This window comes from Dromiciops gliroides, chromosome 3 (genome assembly GCF_019393635.1).
Source record: "Dromiciops gliroides isolate mDroGli1 chromosome 3, mDroGli1.pri, whole genome shotgun sequence".
NCBI lineage: Eukaryota > Metazoa > Chordata > Mammalia > Microbiotheria > Microbiotheriidae > Dromiciops > Dromiciops gliroides.
Window position 1 is genome coordinate 173,384,326 of NC_057863.1, and position 17,341 is coordinate 173,401,666.

At 35.9% G+C, this 17,341-nt stretch overlaps 1 protein-coding gene across 2 annotated transcripts in view; it reads left to right on the forward strand.

Annotated features, from left to right (window-relative positions):
* The window catches only part of COL4A2 (collagen type IV alpha 2 chain), a 294,543-nt gene that overhangs the window by 176,151 nt on the left and 101,051 nt on the right, over positions 1 to 17,341 (forward strand). For both annotated transcript variants that reach the window (XM_043992105.1, XM_043992106.1), the window contains exons 7-15: positions 1,706 to 1,822; positions 4,239 to 4,310; positions 6,905 to 6,940; positions 7,042 to 7,104; positions 8,980 to 9,015; positions 12,052 to 12,093; positions 12,946 to 13,038; positions 15,287 to 15,322; positions 16,497 to 16,547. In XM_043992105.1, coding sequence (XP_043848040.1) covers positions 1,706 to 1,822; positions 4,239 to 4,310; positions 6,905 to 6,940; positions 7,042 to 7,104; positions 8,980 to 9,015; positions 12,052 to 12,093; positions 12,946 to 13,038; positions 15,287 to 15,322; positions 16,497 to 16,547 — 546 coding nt within the window. The remainder of the gene's footprint in view (positions 1 to 1,705; positions 1,823 to 4,238; positions 4,311 to 6,904; positions 6,941 to 7,041; positions 7,105 to 8,979; positions 9,016 to 12,051; positions 12,094 to 12,945; positions 13,039 to 15,286; positions 15,323 to 16,496; positions 16,548 to 17,341) is intronic.

Consider the following 17,341-nt stretch of genomic DNA (forward strand, 5'->3'; position numbering starts at 1 on the left):
TTTAGTATTATAGTATTTCTATACTGAGTACAGAGCACAGCAACTGGAACCTAGCAGGCACTTGATGATGTTTGATTTCTTTCCCTAAATCTAAGTTGAAACATCAGATGAAAAACACCTGTGAATTACAGGAGTATTTTCTCAAGTTTAATTTAAAACAAGAAGGAACAATTCCCCCAACCCAGAAAGCAAATAATTAGCATGTGATCACCAAGAACTACAAAGTACTAAAGGATAAAAGTGGCCCATGCTCCAGTGCCTCTGGGTGATGCTTGAAATGACCAGCCTGCTTCAACTGCAGTAATCTGATACAGACAATTAAACCAGTTGAACTTTACTGGCTTCTTTGGATCATAACCACATGCTATAGCTGGGTAACTAACAAAAGGAGAGTGTGGGATAATTGTAGCTGTTTAGAAGTTATATACAAGAAGTGATATGCAAAGGAATCCTGGAATCAGATCAGAGAAATGGAGTTTGAAGAATCAGAGATGGACCCAAAGTTCAAAAAATATTTGAAAGTTTTGTTTAGAGCACAATATTAAACCAAGGACAGAGTGAGATTTCATTTCAAATTATGTAGCCCAGCAAAAAGAACAAAGGCAGACGGTTCAAATGAAACAGAAGGCATTCAGAAATGTACTCAACTTTCTGAAAGAAAGTTTCATAGAGAATAAATACCTGAGACACAGACTCATAAACAGTGACAAGCTTTACAAATGTTGCCAGTGGTTTCAAACCATGCTCTAGTCTTTAGAGAGTACTGTATAGAAGGAACTGTTGGCCACTTGTCAATGTTTTAATCTTTTATCACAAACAAACGCTTAAATGGAAATAATATAAATAAATAAATAAATGCCAAAAAACAAAACAAAACAAAACCCAAAAGCTTTTATTATGTGGTACTTGAGTTTTGGAACACAAGATCACTAACTGAGACTTCTTCCATTTCCATGAAACTGAATGGATTTAGTTAGAATGAGAATCAAATTAGTCTGGCTCTCTAGTTACCCAAAGGATATCTAATATTCTTGCGCTCCCCAAAAAAACTGATTCAGGAGATTGTATGTAATAAATGTTTCCCTTTTAAGTGTAAAACATAAGAAACTTTATATTCAAGGAAATAAAATGGGATCGAAGCCACCTCCCTAATTGGTATCATGCCATGATTGGATTCAGGTTGTGGTTAAGGAAGTTCTTTACTTGATTAGAAACTGGAAGCTTTGCATTTTCCATGTTGATCATCTTAATATAGCCTGGGATAGTAGGCACAGCCAGAGGTATGCTGTGTAGACATGAACAAGAAACCTGTGTCATCCCTAAAAAGGAGCTGAAAATTAGAATTATTCTTATGAAGACATTGTTTTCAGTGATCCTTGTAAGGACAGTTCTCCCATTTCCTCTAACTCTCAAGGGCATTTGGGGAACCCTCAAAACAGTTTTCTCTTTTAAAAGTTTAAACAAAACATAGCTGTACTAATTTGCCCTAAAGACCTTTGCTTGATACTATTTTTATATTGTCTGAGGCATCTGATTACAGCTGTATCTATGTTAAAATAAAGTATTCTTTCCTAATTTTTTTGAACATTGGTTTCCTGTAGATTCAAGCCTGGGATTCCTTGTGAAAATGTTGAAAAACTATATTGGGGCAGGAAAATGAAAACTAGAAACAGATGGTATAAATACTTTTTTTTTTCCTTCACAGGGTCATCCGGGTCAAGGTGGACCCCGGGGAAGACCAGGCAGTGATGGTTGCAATGGAACCACTGGAGATGCTGGTACACAGGGGCCCCCAGGTTCTGGGGGATTACCTGGACTCCCTGTAAGTAGTAAGCTTCACCTAATTGTTCTTGGAAAAGGCGGTAGACTTTGAATAAGAAACATTTGCTAGACCATTGCTTGGGATAGCTATACTACAGCGGAAAGAGTGATGGATTTGGAATCAGAAGACCTAAAGGCAAATCCAGTCTAATACTGACTATCTGAATCAACTTTGGCAAGTTACCTCACCTCTGTTGACTATATAAAACGATTGATGTTGGGCTTGTTGATCTTTAAGGTTTCTTCCAAGCCATAAGATCCATAACGTTGACTCTATACATTTCCCTGCAACACTATGGATACATTAGGATAAGAAAGTAGTTGCACTAAATTCTATGAAGTTTTTACTTATGTGCAGTGAATTCTGTGACTTATATATAACCAATGATATTAGATCAATTTGTCCTAGGAAAAAATATGTCCCAATTAGTGTGGACTATATATTCCCTTTTAAAGTAACTATCTTTAGTATATTTCTTCATGAGTAGTTTATCCTTTTTGCTACACCTTTTTGAGAAAACTTAAATTGCTTAGATTTTCCCCTGGAGTAGAAGTAGCAAGGGATGCACATATCTCTCCTCTCACAGGAGCTGAAGCTATTCTCATATCATGATAACTACCACCTATTAAAATCTGGGGCAGCATATTTGAGTTTGAGGAAAAGTCAAAACATAAGTTCCCTAGATCCAAATCATAATCCTTTCCCTTTTCCTTACTTAGAAATAATAAGAAAGAGCAAGGACATTCTATCAGTTTTGCCCTGGAGTTTATGCCCTAAGAGGAGTTGCCTCCTCTCATTCTCTCATATTTTGTTCCACTCAGCCACCAAAGATATTGAAATTTATAAAACTGGAAAGATTTTTTAAAGCAGATTGCAAAACTCCTAATTACTTTTGTTTGTCCTTTTAGTCACCTTGTAATGAACAGGGCTAATCTTTACACAATGCCTATGATAGCCCAGTGGGTTTTCCTTCATTTTTCTTTCTCTTTTTTTTTTTTTTGTGGCAGTTGGGGTTAAGTGACTTGCCCAGGGTCACACAGCTAGTAAGTGTCAAGTGTCTGAGGCCGGATTTGAACTCAGGTCCTCCTGAATCCAGGGCCGGTGTTCTATCCACTGCGCCACCTAGCTGCCCCAGCTTTCCTTCTTTTTTTTTTTTTTTTTTTTTAGTGAGGCAATTGGAGTTAAGTGACTTGCCCAGGGTCACACAGCTAGTAAGTATTAAGTGTCTGAGGCCGGATTTGAACCCAGGTCCTCCTGACTCCAGGGCCGGTGCTCTATCCACTGCACCACCTAGCTGCCCCAGTTTTCCTTCATTTTTAAAGGTGGAATATTCTTTGTATATTTAGCCTCAAGGATGAAATACTCAGTTATCCATCCCTTATTAGAGGCTTTTGTCAACATGACAATATAATTTGAGGGTGACCATGGGTTCTTGATTGCTATCATGTTTTTACAGTAGAAACACTGGCCAGTCTTACCAAGGCTTCAAGAATAGCACTGGGTAACAGAGTGAGTATTTGTTGTCTAAGGACCAACCTAACCAAGCTTGAGAAAGGTTCATGACAACAAAGTTGGCCCCCAAGTATTGAATTTTTATTTTTTTACCTCAACAATTAATGGAAACTATCTACTAATTACAAAAGTGGGGCAATCTGTGTTACTGACAAGAGGACTCACATTGATGGAAGCCTAACTCTTTTGAAGTATTAGGATTTAAATTCTATTTATAATCTCACCTTTGGGGGCATATTCATAAAGTACTCTACAAACATTTCAGCAATATTTCCCTCTCAGGTTCCCCTTTCCCATTTTACAAAACAAAATTAATGATTGGATTTCCTACACACACCTATCTAGATTGTATTAGAGGGAAATATAATCTTTGAAATAATAGCTCAGATTCTTCCCCATGCCTAAGGGACTTAGAATACCCTGTTAACTCTTCTAAACCACGAGGAGATCAACTGAGAAGAGCCCACAATCTTTTTTTTAAAGAAATATAGCTGATTTCTACATTTACTAAGAGACTAATGTTCAGAAAATTCATGTAACTATGTTCTATTAATTTACATTTTAGAGTTATCATTTGCGATAATATAATATTAAACTAGAATCATAATGCATATAAATATGATGCACACAATAAGGAATAACCTAAGTAACTATCACTAAGTATTTACTCACTTGTTAATTATTCAGACAAGTTTATAAATTGTGCAATAGAGCAGCATATGCAGTATCCTAATTAGACACACACTTCTACTATGGGAGTAGCTAGATATTGTCTATAGAAATGGAAACTGAAGATATTAGTTAAACAAAAGTTGAACTAAAGCATGACTTCCTATTTTTAAAAAATGCACATTTGGTTTTGTGGTTGTTGTATGTTTTCTTTTCTATCTGTTTGCTGATTTAGGGACCACAAGGACCCAAAGGGCAGAAAGGCGAACCTTATGCATTTTCTCAGGCTGACCGAGATAAATACAGGGTAAGTAAACAACCAATACTATAGGGAGTTTAATCCAGTACTCATTGTTGTATTCATACGCCATTAACTCTAGTTTCTTAGGAAATAATGGAAAGGACAATGATGTAAGGATTCTAAAGTGGGAATAACCAAACAATATTTCCATTTGGAATGTATTACTGTACTAATATTTGAATATGGGATATACTCTAGGAATTCATAGCACTCCAAAGAAAGTAGAAAGGCAATCCTTCCTAAATCAAACTGGGGAGAACATTAAAAAGTCTCTTTATCTTTCATGCCTGTCCTTTAAAACTCATCTCAGATCCCATCTCCTTCAAGAAGCTCTCCTTTATATTCCAAGAGAGAGAAAATGCTATTTCCTTTCTGGGACCCCCCCCCATAGTACCTTTGTACCTTTCATGTGTAGTACTAATTCGTGTATTGTTTTGTGCCCTAGTTATTATGTTTGTCAGTCATATTTCCCACTAAACTACAAATTCCATGAAAACAGGGGCCACTGTTTTTTCACAACATTGCATCTCACCCAGTGCCTAGCATAGTGTTCTACTGTGCTGCAATGGGTACTTAATAAACATTTCTTGAATTTGTCTAATTGAATCTCCCATATATAATTCACATAAAGAATAATCCAATTACCAAAAATAGCAATATAAATATATACCTTCAGAGACAGACTACATTAGATATTATTTTGGGGAAGCTAGGTGGTACAGTAGAAAGAGCTCCAGTACTGGAGTCAGGGAGACTCATCTACCTGAGTTCAAATCTGGCCTCAGACACTTACTTGCTGTGTGACCCCAGGCAAGTCACTTAACATTGTTTGCCTCAGTTTTTTCATATATAAAATGAGCCAGAGAAGGAAATGGCAAACCTCTGCAGTATCTTTGTCAAAGAAAACCTAAATGGGGTCACAGAGAATCAGACACAACTGAAATGACTAAACAAAAACATTATGACTTTAGGTCTTTTTGTGAAGTCTTTGAAAGGAAGCTAATTTTTATCTGTATATATTTGGGGCTTCGGGGGCTGTATTAATTGGGTGGCTACATAAAACATCACCCAGTAGTGAAATAAATTAAATTTGATTTGTTAAAAAAAAATCCTTGAGGGGCAGCTAGGTGGCGCAGTGGATAGAGCACCAGCTCTGAATTCAGGAGGACCTGAGTTCAAATCCAGCCTCAGATACTTGACACTTACTAGCTGTGTGACCCTGGGCAAGTCACTTAACCCCCATTGATCCACCAAAAAAATCCTTGAACTCCACATGCTATGTGAGATCTTATACTAGAAATCAATTTAGGAAAAAAGAAAATTTGTGCCCTTTATGAAATATATAACATTTAAGTAGTGTCTGAACAAATAAGATTGAGGTTGATTGGGTCAAAGAACATCTAGACAGGAGATATGGATAAGCATGTGTAGGCCTGCTCTTGATAAACTAGGTAGCATCTTTTGAAGTGTTGATTAATCACAATATTTTTAGGAGATCAGGTCCAAGTATTAGGAAAATTAATTTAGCAGCTATTTGAAGGTTGCATTAAAAAGGGGAAAGACTAGAGAAAGAGAGATGAGTTAGGTAGCTATTGTAATAGTCCCAAAAAGAGGTAGTGAGGAACTGAACTGTACTTGTATCACAAGGGAGTAAAAAGGAGAAAAAAGCTGTGTGAGGTACTGGAAAAATCAAATCCACTGGACTTTACAAGTGATGGGATATGGATGTGTAGGGGGAATGATGAGTCAACGATATCTGACGTTTCATGCCAGTATGACTAGGAGAATGGTAGTGTCATTAAGAGAAACCCAGTGGGTTCCCAGTCTTTACAGAAGTTTACATTTTTATAATAACAGGACAAAGAGAGGAGGGGATACCAGGAAGGAGAATGACACGGGAATGGGGATGGTGCAGCAAAGGTGGGGAAAAAGACGAGACCGCACCCCATTGGGAAGAGCAAGGTGATGACAAAAGCCTCAGCTTTTCCCTTAGGAAATGCTAGACTAAGAAGATAGGAGGGTCTGCCTATCTGCAAAGGACCCCAGGTGTGCAAGAATTATCCCATTCTGGCACAGTCTGGCGGGCAACTATCTTGCCTCCCAAGGACACACAGGTAGTCCAGCTTGAAGTACCACAACAAATGATGTCAGTTTAAGGGAGTTTCATCCTTGATACATTCAGAGCCTCCTGCATGCTCTGAGTCCAGTGTTTCTGGAAAATATGGCAACTGGAAAAGACAAGTTCAGGGGACCTCTTAACAACCCTTGATAATAATCATACAGATCTAGAGGCCTTGCTACATCTATTTATATAACAACTATATCTCTGACTGAAGAATAATAAAGACTGTGGGTTTTATTTCTTGTACTTACTTGTAAAGCCTTCTATAGAAAGAACAAGTTAGTATTTTTTTTTAAATCATGATCTGATAAATGAATGTTTATACTTAGTTGCAAAGCTGAGTTAAAAGGTAACCTAAATTGTGATATGTTTGAAATCTATTCCATCTCATAATTTTCAGTGTTAATATTAATACAGAATTATATTTTTTAAATGATCATAATCTGAAACTTATCTTTATGTGTTCTATCTTCATTAGGGTGATTCGGGCGAACCTGGTTTTATTGGTTTACCAGTAAGTTTCACTTTTTTAAATCTTTTACTTTTTTATTAAATAGAGTCCTCAAAATACTATTTTTCCTCTTTTAAAAATATTCTTTTATTATACTTATGTAGGGATCTCCAGGTTATCCTGGCAATCCAGGGAAAATGGGTCCTGTCGGAGCCCCTGGGCCACCGGTAAGTGAACTTAATACACCAGTTCTGTTCTCTCTTTTACTACCATTTACACAGCCATACAGCAACCACATTTTACTATGAAACCTCCTGTCATTGTGGAAAACAGCAAGGCCAGAAATAAATAAATAAATAAATAAATAAATAAATAAATAAATAAATAAATAAATAAATAAATAAATCCATTCCTAAATCCATGTCATTTTAATCAAAGTAGATTTTGAGTAGGGCTTGAAATTAAGTCACCAGGTCATTGTGAGGAGAACAAATTTTGCTTTGGTGGCTGGTGGATACTTTGTCATATGTGTGAAAAGCAATACCTGTCCAGGATTACTTAATTGTTGCGTACTGTGCCTTAAGCAAGATCCTAGTATCTTTGGATAGAGAAAACTCGTTTGTTCTTTCAGATGTACCTACATTGAAGCAACCCTGCATACCTGACAATAAAGGATGAGCAGTTTAATATCATGCTTTGCTCAGGGCCATTGTAGAAAAAGAAGATTGGCTATCATTTGGTAGACTGGTAATCCAGTAGTATGCCCCATCCTTCCAATAATAGTAGGGTGAGATGTGATGGGACATGTTGCCAAAAGTCATGCAAGAGAGAGGATTAGGGAAAAGAAAATTATTTGTGTCTATAAAGAAGGCACCCTACTTCACTTGATCCCCAGGACCACACACTTGACTTAAGAATCAAACTGACTAAATGTTTTGAGGACTGAGACAAGAGAAACTAGGCTTAAACTATGACAGGAGACTTAAACTAAACCAGATTGAGAAACATTGTTAAATACTGAAGCAAGATATGAAGATGAGTTGTACCATCTGCTAGCCTGGAAATCTTGAAGGTGTTTATCAACACACATATCTGGCAAGATTTAAATTCCATCCTTTTGTGAGTTACAGGGCTGGTCCAGATTATGTCATGAAGTTCTTTCCAGTCCCATGTTTGCCCAATAATAAGAAGGGCTTGGGATTTTTTTTTTCCTTAAGCAGTTGTCCCATTGTTATAATATTCTAATATGTAGGTCAGCCACTAGCCGTGAAATTAAGTAGCTAAATTCCTAACAGAACTAAGCCAAGAATATCAGGAGGTGACCCTAAGATATCTAACCCTCCAAGCACATAATTTGATATAGATCCACTCACCTATGCACAAAGAATAGCTCGGGGTTATGTTTTGAAGGTGAAATTTAATGTCCCTATGTTTCATATAGGAATAACTTATAGGTGAGTCACAATACCTTGAGGCAGCATATTTAGGGTGGTTGTTTTTTAGATGTAATTTTTAGCTATCTTGATAGGAAGCTTTGGAAGTTTTGACTAAAGTTTTGAATTATAGAAGGCCAACCTATCCATCCTCTCCACTTCTTTATATTTTGGTGTCCTTGAATACTGCTACTTAGACAATGTTGTAGTTTCAGCATCCAAGATGCCTCACAAAATGTCACATGGTACTCTGCCTGACGAATGGCCTGTCCCACAGAATTATGGTCAGGAAGACTAAATGTTGTGAGGAATTCAGAAAGGATTTTAAAGGATCTGCTCTCTGTTCTGGAGGAGCTTGCTATCAAAAGCTAGGGACAGAACAAATAAATGGAGTCAGTGGGTGAACTCAGAAAGACAAACAAATGAATAGGAACCAAACTGAAAGCATTTATTCAGAGATAGAGAGGACGTCTGCATCATTTAGATGACCCCACTCATTGCTTCTACACAGTCCTGCACCCATATATAAGTAAATGGGTTGTAAACCTGTATGGATGCTACATTTTATTTTGATTATGTATTGAATTATTTTCCTATCATAGCTCAACAAATTTTGTCAAGGTCCTTTCTGTAGGGAATTCAATTCACAAATTGTCCTTATTTCTGTAGGGACCTCCTGGACCTCCAGGACCAAAAGGACAACCAGTAAGTATCTCTACCTCTCTGTCTCTGTCTCTGTCTCTCTGTCTCTTTCAGTTGAACAGGCTTATTTGGAAGCTTAGTGGCACAGAGTGCTGGAGCTGGAGTTAAAAAGAACTGAGTTGAAATCTGACCTCAAACACTTACTAGCTGTGTGACCCTGGGCAAGTCACTTAACCTCTGTCTACCTCCATTTCCTCAACTATAAAATGAAGATAACAACAGCACCTACTTCACAAGGTTGTTGTAAGAATCAAACGAGATATGCGTAAAGCATTTAGAAGTGCCTGGCATGTGGTAGCCAATGTATAACTGCTTATTCCCTTCTCCCTCGTCTATTTTATGGGCCTTTTTTAAATCATAGAACTATTCCACTGACATATTTTTGTTAGGTGTGAAGGATGCTTGTTTTGTAAGTTTTTAAAGCTTTTTGTTGAGCTATAAATGCATATCACAGCTGGTAAGAACAGCATGAAGTGCAGAAATATTTTATACCTTACATGTTAGTGGTAACTTGAACAGACATTTTTCTTTGAAGGACCCCTGAAATTATCATTTTCTAAACACAAACATGTCTAATCACAAACAACTATTGTGGTTGTTCCATAACAGCCTAGGGCCTCAAGCTTTTTGTCACTGCTTTAGTTGATGTCACAGAGAAAAAAAAACTCACTTCAGTATCCTCATCTATAAAATGAGATGATTGGACTTCTGGAATCTCATCCAACTCTAACACTCTATGATCTCATGATCATTAAGTCCATAGGGTATGTCAGGGTGGGAGGTTTGGCTAGAACTTGGGGGATATACTCTGACTTGAACATAACTGCGGTGTAGTGAAAAGGGTATTGGACTTGGAGGCAGGAAGACCTGGTTCAACCCCCACTAGATAAGTGAAACTGGGTAAATCCTTTGAGCTGGATTGATGACCTCTCAGGTCCCTTCCTGCTCTAAATCTATGATCCTGTGATGAGTTAAACAGACAGTCTAAAACAGAATGTGCTCCATTACTGAATGTATTAGCAGAGATTCTAGAGAAGTCAGAAATGTTGTGCTACAATTGTTGTTCATCCTTCATTTTTTAAAAGGACCAATGACATCACATGGTGATGCTACAGTTACAAAATATATAAGTGACTTTAGGGCATATTTCCATGCATTTGCCACATGGAGACTTTCTGCAAACCTTGGATCTCTAAATATACCAAGCTTTCCCTATAGAACGTTCCATTTATATAGTCCACTTGTGGCTGATACTCCCCTCAGTAAATTCAACAGGAACTTAATATAGCTCTCCAGCCTTGACTGTTAAACTGATCTCCATGGAGCAGCAGGCTTGAGCAGGATGGGAAATTACCAGAGCCAAGAGCAGCAGATGTAGCACAGGATAACCTTGGCCAAGAAAGTGGCCTCTAAGCCCCCAAGCATAACCCCAGAGCTTCAGATCTCCCTTTGCTTCTTCAAATACAAACAGCTCTCCTCACCTCCTGACACTGTCATTTCCTGGTTGCTCCTAGAGCCAGATGATGAAGCAAGAAGAGAGGGAAAGAGGGAAAGAGGAAGGGAGGGTGAGAGAAAGGAAACAGAGAAGATGCAAAGATCTGAAATTCATCCAGCTCCAAGCTAGGCTGGTTTCATTTCTCTGCTTTGATCTAAGCTTCCAACCAGGTGGGAAAGAGAGTGAAAGCAAAAATTAATGAAAAGATTTGTTGTTATCTTCATAAAACATATGGGATTGGGAGAAATAGTATATTGGAAAAAGAAAAGATTACATGAGATCTTGTGGGAAACGTTAATTTAGGAGAACAGAAGAGACCAAAAGAGTAAAGAAAAAGGGATTAGAGAGGGGGAAAGAATGGTCTTTCCATTTTGTGCATACAGTGGTGGTTTTCTCTTTTTTCCCCTCCTTTACAAAAGCGATATGGATAAATACATCTGTACTTACATATGTACATGTATACATGTATATATACACATGTGTTGTTTGTGCATATACAGTATGTGTATGTGTGTGTATGCAATACAGAGAATAACAATATGATAAGAACCTCAAGGGAATTTTCTCCTTGTATTAAAACTGAGTAGATGGCCCAAGTAGTATAGTTAATTTAAGAATAATATGGGGGCGGCTAGGTGGCGCAGTGGATAAAGCACCGGCCCTGAATTCAGGAGTACCTGAGTTCAAATCCGGCCTCAGACACTTAACACTTACTAGCTGTGTGACCCTGGGCAAGTCACTTAACCCCAATTGCCTCACCAAAAAAAAAAAAAAAAAAGAATAATACGAAAAAGTTGGAGAAAACCCATGCATATGAAAGGGGGAAAATATTTTTAAAGGGGAAAGAATGAGAACATAGGTCCTATGAGAAAATGGGAAAAGAGAAGACTGAGAACAAATAATGAATGATCATCAGATATATGACGGCTTGTCATTTAAATAGTACAAGCTGTTCTTGAGCTCTCTGGAGGAATATATAAAAGGAAATAGGTTTACATTGTGAGAAGAGTAATTTAGAGAGAATAAAGAACTTTCTGGCCATAAAGTTGTTTTATACACTAACTTTCAAAGGAAAGTTATAGAATCTTCTGAAAGATCGCCAATGAAAAGGTAAGTACTCATCAGACCCGAGTGGTGACAGCTTTCCTTGTAGCAGGAACTAGTTAACCATTTAGTTATGATATTATTTTTCTAATTTATGCTTAATTTCAGCGCTCCACATATAATTTCAGGTACAACAAAAAGCAATTTAAAGCACAGTTTATCTGTGTCTGGTTTATTGTAGTTCTTTTTTCCTAAAGTAGTTATGTGTAATAATTTGGGCTCAAACATCAATGCTGCATATATGATCATTTGTGGAAATAGAAACTTTCTTCTGGCTGTTGGTTTCATTGAAGTAAGGCCAAAATGTTCTGTAACCCCAGTTTTCCCTCCAATAATGTTTCAGAGAGCTAGAGTTTTGGTGAACATTCCTTTTAACCATATTATGAATGCTTACTTTTATTCAATGTTACCTACCTCCTGAAAACTATTTCTCTTTTCAGGGCAACAGAGGCCTTGGTTTTTACGGTGAAAAGGGTGAAAAGGTAAAGAAACAATGACAAATTAAAGTGCTTACAGGAAGGAAATTATATATATTTAATATTTAGAAAACAATTCTTTTCATTACTGGCTTGTTATATTTTATCACATGATGATGAAAATATACACATTTGAGTCATTTTGGCTAAAATGAGGAGCCGGGTTCTTCAAAGTGACAATGTAGAGGCCTATATTGTTGATTTATACCAGTGAATTATATTGATTTTTAAAAATAAAATAAAAAAGACCAAATGAAAAGCTTAAGCAGAGTCTGGTTCACCCATAACATTGAGATTTAGGCTTTATCCGTGTATGCAACACTATATCCTTACTTTGCAGAATTTATAGAAGATTGTGAGATAGGTATCACCCCTCCAAAAAAAAAAAAGAAAGAAAGAAAGAAAAAGAAGAGACTCACCCTCAGGAAACCTTTACCAATTAAAGGAACACATCCTTTATAGTTAGCTCTTGGTGCAAGAAAACAGCATGCTTTCTAAAACAGAGTATATCAGGACAGTTCCCATAAACTTATAATCATAACTCTACTCAAATGCACAGGTCACCCCTAAAGTTCATAAGAAACAATCCCTTTCTTTACAAGCAAATATCTTTTCATTAAAAACTGTTGCTTCTGGGACAGCTAGGTGGTGCAGTGGATAAAGCACTGGTCCTGTATTCAAGAGGACTCAAATTCAAATCCGACCTCAGACATTTGACACTAGCTGTATAACCCTGGGCAACTCACTTAACCCTCATTGTCCAGCAAAAAAAAACCAAAACCAAAACAAACAAATAAGAGCAAGAAAACCCCAACTGTTGCTTCCACTGCTAAATTGTTCTTTATCATTGTCTGATAGGGTGATATTGGAAGGCCAGGACCCACTGGACTTCCATCAGATAGTTATCATGCTACTTCCATGACTGATGTGGTGGAACTGGATCAATATAAGGTAAGGGTGCTGCATTGAAATTCAGTGAATAATTTGAAATAAGTAGCTTTCTGAAATTGTAATCTTTTGTGGGCTGGCACAAGCACTCCTAGTATTCAAAAAAAGAATTTCAACAACAAAAGAACAAATGTTTCTTTCCTTTAGAAAAACACAAGGTGCTTTTAAGAAGGGACCAAATAGATATTATATACTGGGATGACATCCAAAATGTCTGCCACTCTTGTATAATACAAAAATTTTGTTAAGTTCAAGTCAATGTGACATTCCAAAACCCTAAGAATGATTTCTTTTTTTTTTTTAAGAATGATTTCTTAATGTACTTGAAATTCTCATTGTGGCAGAGGAAAATGAATGCAGCATAAATTCTAAGCTTAACTTATAGGAATTGAACATATTTAGCTTTTATTATAGTGGAAAATCAAATTCTGTAAAATGAAGTCACACTATGTTTTCTCAATGTTTTCAATGGCTCAATATATTTTCATTGAGGATCAGCTAAATTCACTTCATTAATCTCTACAGTTCTTAATAATAATTTATATTCTAATAAGACATTTTTGGAAGCAGAAATAAACATCTTCAAGTCAAGCCTTTTATAAGGCATACAGATGTATAGTAAAAGTACAAATATTTTCATTAAAGAAATGCAATTCAGATTTGGGATTGATTGAATTATCATCATTTGAATTAGGATACTTTTTTATTCTTGCCATTTGAGAGATATCATGTGAATTTTGGAGATAAACATTTAACTCTTGGTCACAAGACATAAAGTGATCATTCTTAAAACTAACTGCATAGAGAAGATGTGGAAGTTATTCCTGAGAAATCATTACTGGTCAGATTCAACTTACTTCAACAAGGCTGCTAGGAAAAAAATAAGTAAATGTTGAATTTTAATAGAAAAACAAAAACAACTATGAGATCAACATTCAACATTTGCGTCATAGTATAGTGATAAAGTGCTAATCTTGGAGACAGAAAGAACTGCATTCAAATACTAAATAAATAAATGAACAAACAAATAAATGAATTAATGAATAGATGAATGGATAGATATATAGATAAATAGATAAATTAATAAGTAAATAAATGAATGAATAAATAAATGGATAAGTGAATGAATAATTAAATAAATGAATGGAGAAATAAATGGAGAAATGACTAAATAAATAGATTAATTAAAAATTAAAATTTAAAAAACTACCTCAGATATTTACTAGCAGTATGTGACCCTGAGCAAGTCATTTAACCTCTCTGAGCCCAAGTTTCTACATCTATAAAATGAGAATAATAATAATGCTTACCTCACAGAATTGTTGTGAGGACCTCTTAGATATTACATGTAAAAAGCTTTAAAAATCTTAACATGCTATGTAAATATCCATTATTGTTGTTGTTGTTGTTGTTGTTATCACTATTATAGCAATATTGTTCAGATTAAATCTATTTTTGCTTTTCTGAAGGACAGAGGATCCTTATCTAAGAGAATAATAAACCTCAAATTTCAGTTATTCCCACTAATGGAGAACAGGGGAAAGGATCATTTCAAACAGAAGCTAATCTCAAAGTCCTTATAGACAGTGTAGTGATGAATTCTTTATGTCTTTGCATCAAATTAACCTTCAAAATTTTGTTTTATTTAAGCTAATGCTAAAATTAGTTGATTTCTCCTGAGCATACATAAGTACCATAGTGATTAAAATATAGACCCAGCAGAGCAAAAGAGTGACTAGTATTAAAATTTTGCCACAGGGGCAGCTAGATGGCGCAGTGGATAGAGCACCAGCCCTGGAGTCAGGAGTACCTGAGTTCAAATCCGGCCTCAGACACTTAATACTTAACTAGCTGTGTGACCCTGGGCAAGTCACTTAACCCCAATTGCCTCACTAAAAAAAAAAAAATTGCCACAGATCTTTATATGGTTCATCAAATTTATAATTTTGGATATTTTGTATATAAAGACACCCAAACAAAATTATTTTTAATTTTGCTAATATAAGTTCATAAAATCATAAAGCTTATGATCATATATTCATGAGTCCCAAAAATCATCTTTTTAACATTAATTTTAAAGTGCTAGGGTTTTTTTTTTCAGTTTTTGTACTGTTAGAGCTAGCTACAATAATCTCCACCAAATAATCATTTTCTTAAGCACATTTCATTTCATATCATAAAGTCTGATACATTTTGAAATATTTTTGTTATTGGTTTATTCATTACCTTTTACTTTTCATGTTTTTTATAGGGTGAAAAAGGAAGCCGGGGAGAGCCAGGCTGGAAAGTAAGTCATCTGTAAAACATCCTCACTCATGACTTGCCATTTAAAAATTCTGTTATTTGAGTTTTTCTTAGTTTAAATATTGGAATATCTAGAAGCCACGATCACAAACTAACCATGTCACCTTTGTTTCTCATCCATCTTTTCACTTGTTTTCAATTTTTTAAAGTAATGGATTTGAAAAGAATTTCAAATATGGATCTGCAGATTAAATGTTAGCTTATCAACATTTCCATCATTTGCAAAACATCCCCAGATGCTTCACAACATGTACAGGTGAAGAGGTTCCAGTTCTCACATTTGGATTTGCAATAGATCAGCAAAACTTAAGGCAACGTTGCTTTAACTCCAAGATGCTTTTGATGAATTAATTCAACCTGTATTTCTTACGTATATACCATGTACTGAGTCTGTTCTAGCAAAGGAGTTAAAAAAAAAACCTGCCTTCAATGAGCTTATGTTCTACTGGAAGGTCTTTCCTGACCCCTAGTATTACTTTTTCCCATGTGATATTCCAAGATAACTTCTAATCCCAACTTAAAAATCATATCATCATTGTATAGGGGAATTATAGTAAAATTAGTAAAGTCAACAAGCATTTATGAAGCTCCTAATATTTTCCAGGCACAACTATGCACTGGAAATACAAATACAAGCAGAAAAAAAATCTGCCCTCAAGAAATTTACATTCTAATGGAAAAAACCAACACATAAAAGATAGCTGGAAAGATGATAGTGGTAGGAGATAAAAGTACCCAGTGCACAGGCTTTGTAAGAGAAAGTCTGGGAAGTTCAGGAGTATAGGAGTAGAATGGAATGAAGACATTGCTGGTCTGAGATTCCTTAAAATGAAGGTTCTGGGCGGAACCAGACAAAGGGAGAGATTGCTGGTGTGTAGGGTATTTCCAATGTGTGAGATCCAGGGTGGAGTCCAGGGGTGGAATGAACATATAGGTGAATTGGTTTCTGGGGCATTTTAAAGAAAAACCAGAAAGTATTAGAAGTTTGGCTTGGAGAGGCTGTGTGAAAATTATTATGAAAGTTATGTTGGTAACAAGCAGTTAAAAAAATAGAAGGAAAAACCTTCTGGAAAAGTGAATGATAAGTCACACTACCAATTAGAATAAATACCATATGCTAGATTATATACTAATCTATCTATATACTTTTTCCCTAGGGAATTTCAGAAAAAGGTGAAGAAGGAATAGTGGGCTTTGCAGGACAACGGGTAAATCACTCACTTTATAAATATGTACATTTTAAAAAATCTAACTTTGAAGCTCTCTTATGAAAATAACTGTCTAAGAATTAGGATTGAACAAATGGAAGCTAGTGACTTTATGAGAAACCAAGACACAATAAAGCAAATCCAAATGAATAAAAAAGTAGAGGGTAATGTGAAACATCTTCTTGGAAAAACTGTTGACCTGAAAAATACATCCAGGAGAGATAATTTGAAAATTATTGGTCTACCTAAAATCTAACTTTCATGGCATATGAGAGTAAAAGGCAGAAGTGTTTCCACTGATACATTTTCTAGCTTTACAACCAAAAAACCAGGAATTCAAAGACATTTTTAGGGCTATGGGGTCTCTCCACTTTGACCTGAACTCCATGTAAGTAGTGAAAGGATAGGTTATGTGAAAGTTTGTTCCTAAAGTAACCAAGAATTCTTGAAGTATAAAGGGAGTCTTTCATTTTTATAGTCTTCATACTTCTATAATCAATTTCCCTCCCTTCTCTTTGTGTCACATAGTCCCAAGCACTTAAACTTCCACCCACCCCCAGAATGTGGGAGAGTTGACCTCAGTGGTTCTTTGCCCCTCTTTGAGAACTGTACAGAAATTTGATCCAGAAGTTTTTCAGGTAGTCTTAGGAACATTCTCTTTTAATTGAAAGCATATGACAGCCTGCTAAGGAATAATTCACATGAAAAGGAAAAGGGACCTAAAGAATTATTTTGTTCCTATAGAAGTTATAAGGTTTCTTTCTCAGGAAAATATGGCACATTGAAGAATATTC